This window comes from Mustelus asterias, unplaced genomic scaffold (genome assembly GCF_964213995.1).
Source record: "Mustelus asterias unplaced genomic scaffold, sMusAst1.hap1.1 HAP1_SCAFFOLD_92, whole genome shotgun sequence".
In the NCBI taxonomy this organism is placed as follows: domain Eukaryota; kingdom Metazoa; phylum Chordata; class Chondrichthyes; order Carcharhiniformes; family Triakidae; genus Mustelus; species Mustelus asterias.
In genome coordinates this window covers 862,251-874,804 of record NW_027590141.1, presented here as the reverse complement: position 1 = coordinate 874,804, position 12,554 = coordinate 862,251, and the positions used below count along the sequence as shown (strand labels likewise).

At 48.6% G+C, this 12,554-nt stretch overlaps 1 protein-coding gene and 1 pseudogene across 1 annotated transcript; one reads left to right on the top strand and one right to left on the bottom strand.

Moving 5' to 3' along the window:
* LOC144484110 (uncharacterized) overlaps nt 1–12,554 on the bottom strand; it is a 162,904-nt pseudogene that overhangs the window by 41,571 nt on the left and 108,779 nt on the right.
* On the top strand, nt 5,738–10,865 carry LOC144484086 (uncharacterized). The gene is made up of 2 exons (XM_078202620.1): nt 5,738–5,856; nt 9,577–10,865. Exon 2 carries the CDS (start codon nt 9,686–9,688, stop codon nt 10,721–10,723), a length of 1,038 nt encoding a protein of 345 aa, XP_078058746.1. The 5' UTR covers nt 5,738–5,856; nt 9,577–9,685; the 3' UTR covers nt 10,724–10,865.

Here is a 12,554-nt window from a genome sequence, read left to right as displayed (position 1 = left end):
CAGGATAAATCCACTCGTGTCCACTCGGTAGCTTCTCATTTGGGGTCTGCGATTTACACAACGTGTTTCCGGAGAATCTCGTCCACCCACAAATCCATTGCACCCGCCATCCCCCCTTTACCCATCGTGGATCCGAGAGAAAAGTGTCTGTTCATAATCATGGCTGACACTGCGGATGTTCCAAAGACAGGGCAGAACCAGGCCTGCCCACTGCTCTCCTGAGCTGTGGATAGGGGTCTCAACCAGGGGAATGATGGGTAAAAACACCACCATTGACAGTCCCAATTAAATGGTGAGAAAACCCAGAAAAAGATGCAGGTTCATAGAAATCATAGAAACCCTACAGTACAGAAAGAGGCCATTCGGCCCATCAAGTCTGCACCGACCACAATCCCACCCAGGCTCTACCCCCATATCCCTACATATTTTACCTGCTAATCCCTCTAATCTACACATCTCAGGACACTAAGGAGCAATTTTAGCATGGCCAATCAACCTAACCCGCACATCTTTGGACTGTGGGAGGAAACCGGAGCACCCGGAGGAAACCCACGCAGACACGAGGAGAATGTGCAAACTCCACACAGGCAGTGACCCAAGCTGGGAATCGAACCCAGGTCCCTGGAGCTGTGAAGCAGCAGTGCGAACCACTGTGCTACCATGTCAGGGCTCAGTCAATGAGGAACTTTAGAGGCAGGTTTTTTCTGGTGGGCTGTTGGAAATAGTGGAGGTAGTTCATTGCGAGTTCACAATCTTGAAGTTATATGAGCTGCTTACACTTATTATTGGACGTGAGGATGCAGGAAAGAGGGAATGGGCAGAGCACCTCAAAACCTCCTAACATGTTGTAGATATCAAAAAGATTGACACTCAGCTTAACATACAGCTGATTTATTTAACTTTTAACCAGAAGATTAAAAACATAACTGGCCTGGAGTTTATCATCAGTAGTAGAAACAGACCCCAAAAAATATGATTCAGTACTGGCTGTGATTAAAAGTAAAATACAATCAGTGTATTTCTGATTTATTTCTGAAATCACTGGGTCTCAGTGGATGAGACGAATGAGTGACTCCTTTCCCACATTCAGAGGGAGTGAACATTCTCTCCTCAGTGTCAATGCACTGGTGTACAGTGAGATGAGATTACCTGAACTCAGACCAAAAATGACAACACTTGAATCATCTCTAGTCAGTGTGGATTTGTTGATGGGACAGCAGTTCCCTGGAACTTTTGTTGCACTTCCCGCAGTTCAATATCGTCAGTGTGAACTTGCTGGTGCGTCAGCAGGTGGGATGAATTAGTGAATCCCTTCCCACACTCCGTGCAAGTGAACGGCCTCTCCCCAGTGTGAACGTGTTGGTGCCTCAGCAAGTTGGATGAATTAATGAATCCCTTCCCACACACAGGGCAGGTGAATGGTCTCTTCCCAGTGTGAATCCACTGGTGTGTCAGCAGAGTGGACATCTGAGCAAATCCCTTCCCACACTCTTTGCAGGTGATCGGCCTCTCCCCAGTGTGAATCCACTGGTGTACAGTGAGGTCGGATGATTGTGTGAACCTACTCCCACAGTGAGAACGGTCTCGTGTCAGTGTGAAACATGTTGATGGCGTATTGGTTCCCCAGAACTTTTGTAGCCTTTCCCACAGTCTGTGTATTTAAAAGGTCTCTCTGCAGTGTGAACTGGTTGGTGTCTCAACAGATATGATGAATGAGTGAATCCCTTCCCACATTCAGTGCAAGTGAACGGCCTCTCCCCGGTGTGAACGAGCTGGTGTCTCAGCAGGTTGGTTGAATTTGCGAAGCTCTTCCCACACTCGGTGCAGGTAAATGGCCTCTCCCCAGTGTGAACGCACTGATGAGTTTCCACACAACACATGTACGGTTTCTCCCCACAGTGAATGGTACTTTCTCCTTCCATGTTTACAACCCAATGATTTCAGGTTTGGATAAATTGAGTGACTCCATCAGATTCTGATGGGATGTTTAGTTTGAGTTTTCCAACTGCAAATCCTTCCTTCCAATTGCCATGTGAAATTATTTCAAAAGAGAGAAAAGGGAATGAGAGACAAGCCACAAAAGCAGGCTGTGAAATTGAGCTGAACAAATTTGGTCATTTGTGGGGCAGATACGAGAAAAATGTGACCATGAAAACTGACATTGTTGTGAAAAACTCAACTGGTTCACTGGTAGGGGAACCTACCACCTTGTCTGGACTTACACCAGGCTCTTCTCTATGGGAGGGGAGGGAGAGGGTGAGAAGTGGAGCGGCATGGGGTGACGGGAGGGAATTTTATTTACTTACAAATAAACCAACCTCCAGCACCGAGGAGGACCAGGGTAGTCGGTGTATGTGAACATCATCCCTCCAAATTTCCCTTCAAGTCACACATCACCCTGACTTATCTGGCATCTTATTCTGGATGCACAGAAATTCCCTCCATTTAGCATCATACAGTTCTACAGTGCAGAAAGAGGCCCTTTGGCCCATCATGTCTGTGCCAGCCAGCAAGCACCTATCTATCCTAATCCCATTTCCAGTAATTGGTTCATAGCCTTGAATACTGTGGTGTTTCACCTGCTCATCTAAATGCTTCTTAAATATTGTGAGGGTTTTTGCCTCTACCATCCTTTCAGACAGCGAGTTCCAGATTCCCATCACCCTCTGCGTGAAAGGTTATTCCTCCACTCCACTCTAAACCTCCTGCCCCTTAACTTAAATCTATCTCCCTGGTTATTGACCCCTCTACTAAGGGGAAAAGTTCCTTTCAATTTACCTGATTTATATTCCTCATAATCTTGTACACCTCAGTCAGGTCACCCCTCAGCCTTCTCTGCTCTAAGGAAAACAACCTCAGCCTAACCAGCCACTCTTCATAGTTGAAATGGTCCAGCCCAGGCAACATCCTGGTGAATCTCCTCTGCACTCTCTCTGATGCAATCACATCCTTCCTATAGCGTTCTAAACAGAACAGCACACAGGACTCGAGTTATGAGTAACAAGTGTTTATACAGCTCCAACATAACCACCTAATCTACCTGTCCTGCTGGCTTCAGGGATAATTGGGAATGCTCCCCAATGTCCCTCTGGTCCTTTATATTCCCTGGCCTTATCCTCGCAAAATTAATCACTTCATACTTTTCAGGGTTAAGTTCCATTTGCCACTGTTCTGCCCACCTGACCAGCCTGTCTGTATCACCCTGCAATCCAAGGTTGTCCTCCTCGCTATTTACCACACCACAAATGACAATCTGTTCAATTCTATCACACACCCATCCCTGCTTTCTGTACCAACATTGTCCTTCCACACAGTGAACACAGATGCAAAATACTCATTTAATACCTCAAATACATCTTCCGGCTCCACACCCAGGTTGCCGAATGGGCAATTGATTCCTAACCTACCAACCTACTTACTCTTTCCCTGATTACCTTCTTGCCCTTAAAATATTTATAAAGCATCTTGTGATTTCTTTCCTTCTCTGCCACCGCTCTGCCTCATCAACAAGACATTGGGACTCAGAGGGTTGATGCAGTTTGATGGACAAGTTGTCTCCATTCTGAACAATGGGGAACAAGCCCCTCCCAGTCATTGACAATATTGCCCCCTACAAAGATGGCGATCACCCATGCGCACTGCCGCACATTGCCCCCAATAAAGATGGAGGCCGTTAACGCACGGGCCGGTCTCAGGGATCTTTGACCCGCTCGATGTAACCGGAGAATTTTGGGGGGAGTTCACAGATCCGCACAACCTGTTTACGAAGCCTTCCCGTCCACTCGCCGGTTCAATCGTACCCACCGATCGGCGATTTTCCGCTGACAAATTATGGATCCCAGGTAATAAGCATTCGCCGTCGCCATTACCCGTAATGCGCATGCTTCAGTCGGAGCCCCTCTTTCACCCTGAATGGTTGGAGGACCAACTGCTCCCCCGCGGTCCTCCAGACCCGCCCTCCTCCTCCTATTGGTCCGGAGCTGCCGTCATTGTGATCTGGCACATGCGCAGTCCGGTCAGGCTGATGAGGCCGGACACGCGATCTGAATGTGGAGCATGCGCAATTCCTTTGTTCTCCTCGGGAGCGAGAGTCCTTTGTCCCGGAGAAGCGGAGTCAGCGTTAGGCGGTGGCTGCGAGGATTTGGAAACACTTTGTGGATCCGCAAACCCTTCAGAATCATTGTCAGCTCCCTGGTTTGCAGCTGCGGGGCTTCTCCCTCCCTCCCTCCCGGGAACAGGCCCAGGTTAACGGCCCCATCCTGGCTCAGCCACTGGAGGATGGTTCACATCAGAGGATGGGGGAGGGGGACAATAAATAAGAGGTTACACTTTGGCCTCAAATCAATGAGGACTCTGATCTCTGGGAAGGAAGGAAACCCTGGGAGGTGGGCGGGGAGGATTCACAAACACCCGCTGGAGACCCCAACACTCCCAATAAGACCCATTGGTTTTATTGTCAGTCTGCAGACAGGAGCTGGAGAACTGAACCCAGAGGAGAGGGAGGGAGAAAACTGGGAGTGGAGGAAAGAAGTGGTGAGATGGGTTTGGATTTCAGCCCAGGGAGGAGGGAGAGTGTGTGGGACGGGGATTTACAGATTTGGGGGAACAAGGGAGGAAAAAATGATCCAGAGAAATAAGAATTGTCTGTTTTGATTTTTTTTCCTATACTGACAGTGATTTTGTAAACTTCTTTTGCAGAATATTTGAAGTGGAAGTTTTACAGACAGGAAACTCAAATCAAAATTCTTACTAATATTTCACAGTTGCTCGATTTATCAGCACATGAACACTCTCAACCTTTGAATGCGGGAGGAGAAATGTTTCTCTGTTCTGTCTGTGGGAAAAGATTTCAAACATCAGTGTGACTGGAAAAGCACCGAGACAGAGGGTGGGAGAAAAGATTTGTGAAGATATTTCACACTGGGTTTGCCAGGCTGACCAACTCTCTGAGAAAATGAAAGGACATCCTTCATGAGTCTGTTGGAGCAGGTGAGCAGTATTGTGTGCGGTGCTGCTGGAACTGCGTGGGTGGACAGGGGCTGGTTGGCAGCCAGAACAGTTGGAAGAGGGTGCTGCACAGATCCATCTTACGGGTGAAACAGCGCCCATACGCCATGCAGCCTGGCACACTGGACTCAAACACGGGACAATCCATTGAAATATGAGATGGTTGTTCAATGTGGGAGTTGGTTGCAGGACAGGGAGGGGGGAAAGTGTTCAGGATGAGGATTTACTGCTTCACAGGAACAAGTGAGGAAACGATGTTCCACAGAAAGTAGAAATGTCTGTTCTGAATTTCTATCTTGTATTGATCATGATGTTTCTAAACTCCTTTTACAGGATATTTGAAATATACACACACTAAATCATCCAACCTGGAGAGACACGAGGACATCTACACCATAGAGAACCCATGGAAATGTGGGGACTGTGGGAAGGAATTCAGTTCTCCATCCCAGCTGGAAGCTCATCAGCGCAGTCACACTGGGAAGAGTCTGTTCATCTGCACCGTGTGTGGAAAGAGTTTTAGTCGAATGTTCAACCTTCGCACTCACCAGCGACTTCACACTGGGGAGCGGCCATTCACCTGCTCTGTGTGTATGAAGGGATTCAGCAGTTCATCTCACCTGCTGAAACACAAGCGTGCTCACACTGGGGAAAGGCCTTTCACCTGCTCCGTGTGTGGGAAGGGATTCACTAACTCATCTGATCTCCTGATACACCAGCGAGTTCACACCGGGGAGAGGCCGTTCACCTGCTCCATATGTGGGAACAGATTCACTCAGTCACAAAACCTAATGAGACACCAGCGAGTTCACAAGTCTTCTGGAGGCAGATTCCCCAGTTATTGAACAGGTAATCACATCCTGCACTGACCCATGTGCATTCTGATAGCTATGGTGTGTTTCTGCTGCTGTTAATAATTGCTGTAACCAGCTTGAGTTAACAATTCAGGTATTTGTTCAAGTTCAGATAGACTAATGGATCAACCAGGGTCTAATTGAATAACAGAGCAGACTTGAAGGGCTGAACAATCTATTCCATTTCCTGAGTAGTCTGTCCACAGGACTGTCCTACTCTTTAACTCTGCTCCATCGCTGGTTCCTGGTGAAGTGTCTTCCCCCCCAGTTCTCCCATTACTTTCCATTCATCAGCTGGTGTTTGAGCCCAAGTTTATTGGGAACAGGAGGAAATCATTTATCCCCCTTGAGCCTGTTCTCTTATTGACTGGGGTCACGGCTGATCTGTGACCAAACTCCATTTACCCAGATATTGTTTTAATCCTGACTTCCCCAATCTGTTACAATGTGATTTAAAAATAACTTTCATTTATATCAGAACTTTAATGTAGGAGAGTGTCCCAAGGTGAATCTCAGAAACATCAACTGACAGAATCAGACAGACAGAGGAACACTGAGGAACACGATAGGAAGGATGTGATTGCACTGGAAAGAGTGCAGAGGAGAGTCACCAGCATGTTGCCTGGGCTGGAGTGTTGGGAAGGCGATTTATTATCTAAATGGGGAGCGACTTCGGGGTGCTCCAGTGCAGAAGGATCTGGGTGTCCTCATTCACCAGTCACAGGAAACCAGCATGCAGGAACAGCAGATTGTAAAGAAAGTGAATGGAATGTTGGCATTTATAGCTAAAGGATTAGAATATAAATGTAAGGAACTATACAAGGCATTGGTGAGACCACACCTGAAGTATTGTGCATAGTTTTGGTCCCTTTATTTGAGGAAAGATGTCGTGGCATTGGAGGCAGTTCAGGGGAGGTTCACTAGATTGATTCCAGAGATGACGGGTTTGTCGTATGAAGAGATATAGGCCTATACTCTCTGGAATTTAGAAGAATGAGGGGAGATCAAATTGAGGTGTACAAGATGATAAAAGGTATGGATAAAGTAGACGTGGAGCGGATGCTTCCTCTTGTGGGGCATTCTAGGACAAGAGCTTATAGTCTTAGGATAAGGGGCAGCAAATTTAAAACAGAGTTGAGGAGAAACTACTTCTCCCAAAGGGTTGTGAATCTGGAATTCGCTACCCTGAAGTGCGGTGGATGCTGGGACAGTGAGTAAATTTAAGGAGGAGTTAGACAGATTTTTAATTGGTTATGGGGAGAAGGCAGGAAAATGGGAATGAGGAGCATATCAGCCATGGTCGAATGGCGGAGCAGACTCGATGGGCCGAATGGCCTAATTCTGCTCCAATATCTTATGAGCTTAACACAGCCTTAAATGTATTCAATGGCCAAGCCTCCTACTTACTGGAGAAGGGATTTCCAAAGACTAATGATCTTCATAGAGAATACGTTTCTCCTCATGGTGTAAACTGAGAGACCTCTTATTTTCAACTGTTCCATAATTCGATATTACCCCATGAGGGGAAACATCCTCTCAGAATCTACCCGGTCAAGCTCCCCCAGGATCTAATATGCTTCACCAAGATCACCTCTCATTCTTCTGAATTCCAATGGGTAAAGACCCAACCTGTTCCACCTTTCCTCAGAAGCCAAACCCCCTCATCACAGGAGTCAGCCTAGTGAACATTTTCTCATCTGCTTCCAATGAAAATGTGTCCCAGCTTAAGTAATCCTGAGCCGGAAAGCAGGCAGACACAATGTTGTGAATTTCTATCCTGGACTGAGAGTGATGGGTTTTGGAAACTTATTTTACATGGGTTAAAAGGGGAGGATTTACCCACAGCAAACTGCAATCAAGTGAATGTTTAACAAAAAACAAAGTGCTGGAAAATCTCAGCATGTCTGACAGCATCTTTGGAGAGAGAATAGAGCCAACGTTTCGAGTCTGAATGACTGTTTGGAGAACGGTCATCCAGACTTGAAACAGTGACAGAGGCGAAAGACCTGACGGACCGAATGGCCGACTCCTAATTCCTGAGGTGAAACATGTCACCATGGTTGTGAACAATCATGTTCAGCCTCGGACAATTATCAGGGAGAGAGATGGAGTCGGTGGCTGGGGAGTGAAGTTTGTAGCAAAGACTGAAGCCAGTGGCTTCAGTCTTCCCAATATATAAAATGTCTGTTCATCCAGGACTGGATGGCAGACAAGTCAGGACAGTGTGTTTAAAGTTTTTTTAAAAAGTTTATCATGTCACGAGTAGGCTTATATTAACACTGCGATGAAGTTACTGTGAAAATCCCCAAGTGTGTGAGACTTGAAGGTGAATTTCGAGGTGTTGATTCACACTTGTGATCCTGGTCCTTCCAGGTGGTGGAAGTTGAGGGTTTGGGAGATTCTGTCAAAGCTCCAGCTGAGTTGTAGATGTGTAAAATCCCTCTCCTCCTGCCATCACCAGCACCTCCCCCATCCCCCCACAACCTCTCCTCCTGCCATCACCAGCACCTCCCCCACCCCCCCACAACCTCACCTCCTGCCATCACCAGCACCTCCCCCATCCCCCCACAACCTCTCCTCCTGCCATCACCAGCACCTCCCCCACCCCCCCACAACCTCACCTCCTGCCATCACCAGCACCTCCCCCATCCCCCCACAACCTCTCCTCCTGCCATCACCAGCACCTCCCCCATCCCCCCACAACCTCTCCTCCTGCCATCACCAGCACCTCCCCCACCCCCCCACAACCTCTCCTCCTGCCATCACCAGCACCTCCCCCACCCCCCACAACCTCACCTCCTGCCATCACCAGCACCTCCCCCATCCCCCCACAACCTCTCCTCCTGCCATCACCAGCACCTCCCCCATCCCCCCACAACCTCTCCTCCTGCCATCACCAGCACCTCCCCCACCCCCCCACAACCTCTCCTCCTGCCATCACCAGCACCTCCCCCACCCCCCCCACAACCTCTCCTCCTGCCATCACCAGCACCTCCCCCACCCCCCCACAACCTCACCTCCTGCCATCACCAGCACCTCCCCCATCCCCCCACAACCTCTCCTCCTGCCATCACCAGCACCTCCCCCATCCCCCCACAACCTCTCCTCCTGCCATCACCAGCACCTCCCCCATCCCCCCACAACCTCTCCTCCTGCCATCACCAGCACCTCCCCCATCCCCCCACAACCTCTCCTCCTGCCATCACCAGCACCTCCCCCATCCCCCCACAACCTCTCCTGCCATCACCAGCACCTCCCCCACCCCCCCACAACCTCTCCTCCTGCCATCACCAGCACCTCCTCCACCCCCCCACAACCTCTCCTCCTGCCATCACCAGCACCTCCCCCACCCCCCCACAACCTCTCCTCCTGCCATCACCAGCACCTCCCCCACCCCCCCACAACCTCTCCTCCTGCCATCACCAGCACCTCCCCCATCCCCCCACAACCTCACCTCTTGCATCACTGCCCATTCTCTCCCACTGTCTTGTACTCTCCTTAAGTAGAGGCCTGAGTCTGTACAGACCCAGACTGGGTGGTAAGTTCCTTTCCCTGATGGACATTAGTGAATCAGTTGGGTTTTTATGATAATCCAGCACTGTTCATTAGTATCAGACAAATGACCAGATTCATTCAGCTCAATTTCACAAGCTGCCTTTGTGTTTTTGTGGGTTCTCTCTCACTCCTGTTTTTTTGTTTTAAATCAATTTCACAGGGTTTTAGAAGAGGAGGATTTACAGTCAGGAAACTGAAACCAAACATCACACCAGGAGCTGACAGAGGTGTATCATTTATCGTAACTTGAATATCATTTAATATTAAACATGGAAGGAAAAAGCACTGTTCACAGTGAGGAGAAACCATACACGTGTTGTGTGTGTGGACGAGGCTTCAGTCGATCATCTGGCCTGTCGAGACACAAGCACAGTCACACTGGGGAGAAGCTGTGGAAATGTGGGGATTGTGGGAAAGCGTTTAGTTATCCATCTGACCTGGAAACTCATCGACGCAGTCACACTGGGGAGAGACCATTCACCTGCCCTCAGTGTGGGAAGGGATTCACTCAGTCATCCAGCCTGCTAAAACACCAGCGAGATCACAATGGGGAGAGACCATTCACATGTTCTGAGTGTGGGAAGGGATTCACTCAGTTATCCAATCTGTTAGGACACCAACGTGGTCACACTGGGGAAAGGCCATTCACCTGCTCTGTGTGTTGGAAGGGATTCACTCAGTCATCCCACCTGATGACACATCAGCGAATTCACACTGGAGAGAGATCATTTACCTGCTCCGATTGTGGGAATGGATTCATTCAGTTATCTGATCTGCTGAAACACCAGCGAATCCACACTGGGGAGAAACCATTTACCTGCTCTGTGTGTGGGAAGGGATTCACTCAGTCATCTCACCTACTGAAGCATCTGCGAGTTCACACTGATGAGAGACCTTTTAAATGCCTGAACTGTGAGAAGTGCTTTAAAAGTTCTGTGGAACTGACATCCCATCAACGGGTTCACTCTGACGAGAGACCATTTAAATGCCTGGATTGTGGGAAGTGCTTTAAAAGTTCTGGGGAACTGGTGACCCATCAACGTATTCACACTGACGAGAGACCGTTCAGATGCTCTCGTTGTGGGACTGGATTCAGGAAATCATCTCAGCTCACTGTACACCAGAGAATTCACACTGGGGAGAGGCCGCTCACCTGCTCTGAGTGCGGGAAGGGATTCAATCACTCATCCAATCTGCTGAAACACCGGCGCATTCACACCGAGGAGAAACCATTCACCTGCTCTGTGTGTGGGAGGGGATTCACTCAGTCATCCCATCTGCTGAGACACCAGCAAGGCCACAAGTAACTAAGGTGATTGGGTTTTGCTGTTAATCACCTGCAGGTCTGAAGATTATTCACTGGAGTCTGGTCCTGCTGATGTTAATAAACACCAGGCCGGTTGTAGGTGTAAATATTCTGGATAAGAGTCAAATAAATCAGCTTTGTGTTAAACACAGTGTGTTGTGTCTTTTTAACATCACTAACAGAAGTTAATTCCTTTTGAAAGGTTCTCCCTCTCCCCACCTCTGCCATCCTCACCCCCAACAAGTGTGAGGAGCTCCATCGCAGTTTATTTTTTACAGTCAGTAGCTGAGAGACAGGCTCCGCAGCAGCTGTCCCCCTGAGGGAGCGTATTGGAAATGCCAACAGCACCCTCGCTTTCCTCAGTGCCCGTCCCCTTCCCTCCCTCCCCGGCAGCACTGAGCCATTCCCAGCATGCATTTCACACTGACTGCTCATTAATTGGCCAGCCAGTCTGAAATCTCATTCCGGGGCCGATTGCACCCACTTCCAGGCTCTCCCGTGTGAGTGTGCCCGACAGATGGAAAATTCAGACCTTGGTGTCAGATTTAACAACAGGATGAGTTTCTGACCACATATCCACACCATCACTAATACCAAATATTTCAATCACCATAATGTCAGCAATCTCCACCCTACCCCAGCTCATCTGCTGCTGAAACCCTCACCCAAGCCTGTGTTACCTTTAGACTTGATGATTCCAGTACATTTCTGAGCAGCCTCTCACATTCACCCCACTCCCACATGGAAACGTGAGATCATCCAAAACTCTGCTGCCTGCCGGCTTTCTCACACCAAATCCCATTCACCCATCTCCCCCCACCCCTGCCTTGCTTACTGACCTACACCGGCTTTAAGTCAAGTCATACCTCGATTTTAAAATTCACATCCTTATTTTCAAATTCCTCCATGACCTTATCCCTCTCTATCTCAGTAATCTCCAATTTCACAATTCCCTGAGATCATAGAATAGAATCCCTGAAATGCAGAAGGAGCCCATTCGGCCCATCATGCACTGATAACAATCCCACCCAGGTCCTATCCTTGTAACCTCACATAATCCCCTGACACTCAGGGCAATCCCACACAGACCTGTTTCCCATAACCCCAAGTATTTACCCTGCTAATCCCCCTAACCTGCACACCTTGGGACACTAAGGGGCAATTTAGCTTGGCCCCCAGATAGCTGCACTCTTCTCATTCAGCCCTCTTGCACATCCATGGTTTTAATTACACCACCCTTGGTGGCAGGGTCTGAGTGTGAAACTCTGAAATTCCCTCCCTAAACTGTCCATCTCTCTCTCATAATTCAAGATCTGCCTCTCCATTCAGGCTTTTGTCCGTCCATCCTACTATTATGCTCCGTCACTCCAGAATCTCTACAGTGCAGAAGAGGCCATTTGGCTTATCGAGTCTGTACCGATATTCTGAAAGGGAATCATACCCAGGCCCTCACCCTATCCCTGTAACACATTTACCACTTCTAATCCATCTAACCTGCACATCTTGGGACACGAAGGGGCAATTTAGCAGAGCCAATCAACCTAACCTGCACATCTTTGGACTGTGAGAGGAAATCCAAGCACTCAGAGGAAACCCACACAGACATGGGGAGAGTGTTCAAACTCCAGACAGATAGTCACCCAAGGCCTGAATTAAACCTGGGTCCCTAGTGCTACGAGGCAGCAGTGCTAACCATTGTCATTTTTTTCTTCATGAAACTCCTCTGAAATACCTTGGGGTGCTTTCATTCCCAGTATTCTCATTTCCAGATCTATCAGTAATGAACTTGCTGCCGTCTGGAACAAAACTGTTTTCACCACTAAGGCTCCGCT

Coding starts and splice junctions, on each gene's coding strand:
- LOC144484086 (XM_078202620.1), top strand. CDS start 9,686: ATGGAAGGAAAAAGCACTGTTCACAGTGAGGAGAAACCATACACGTGT.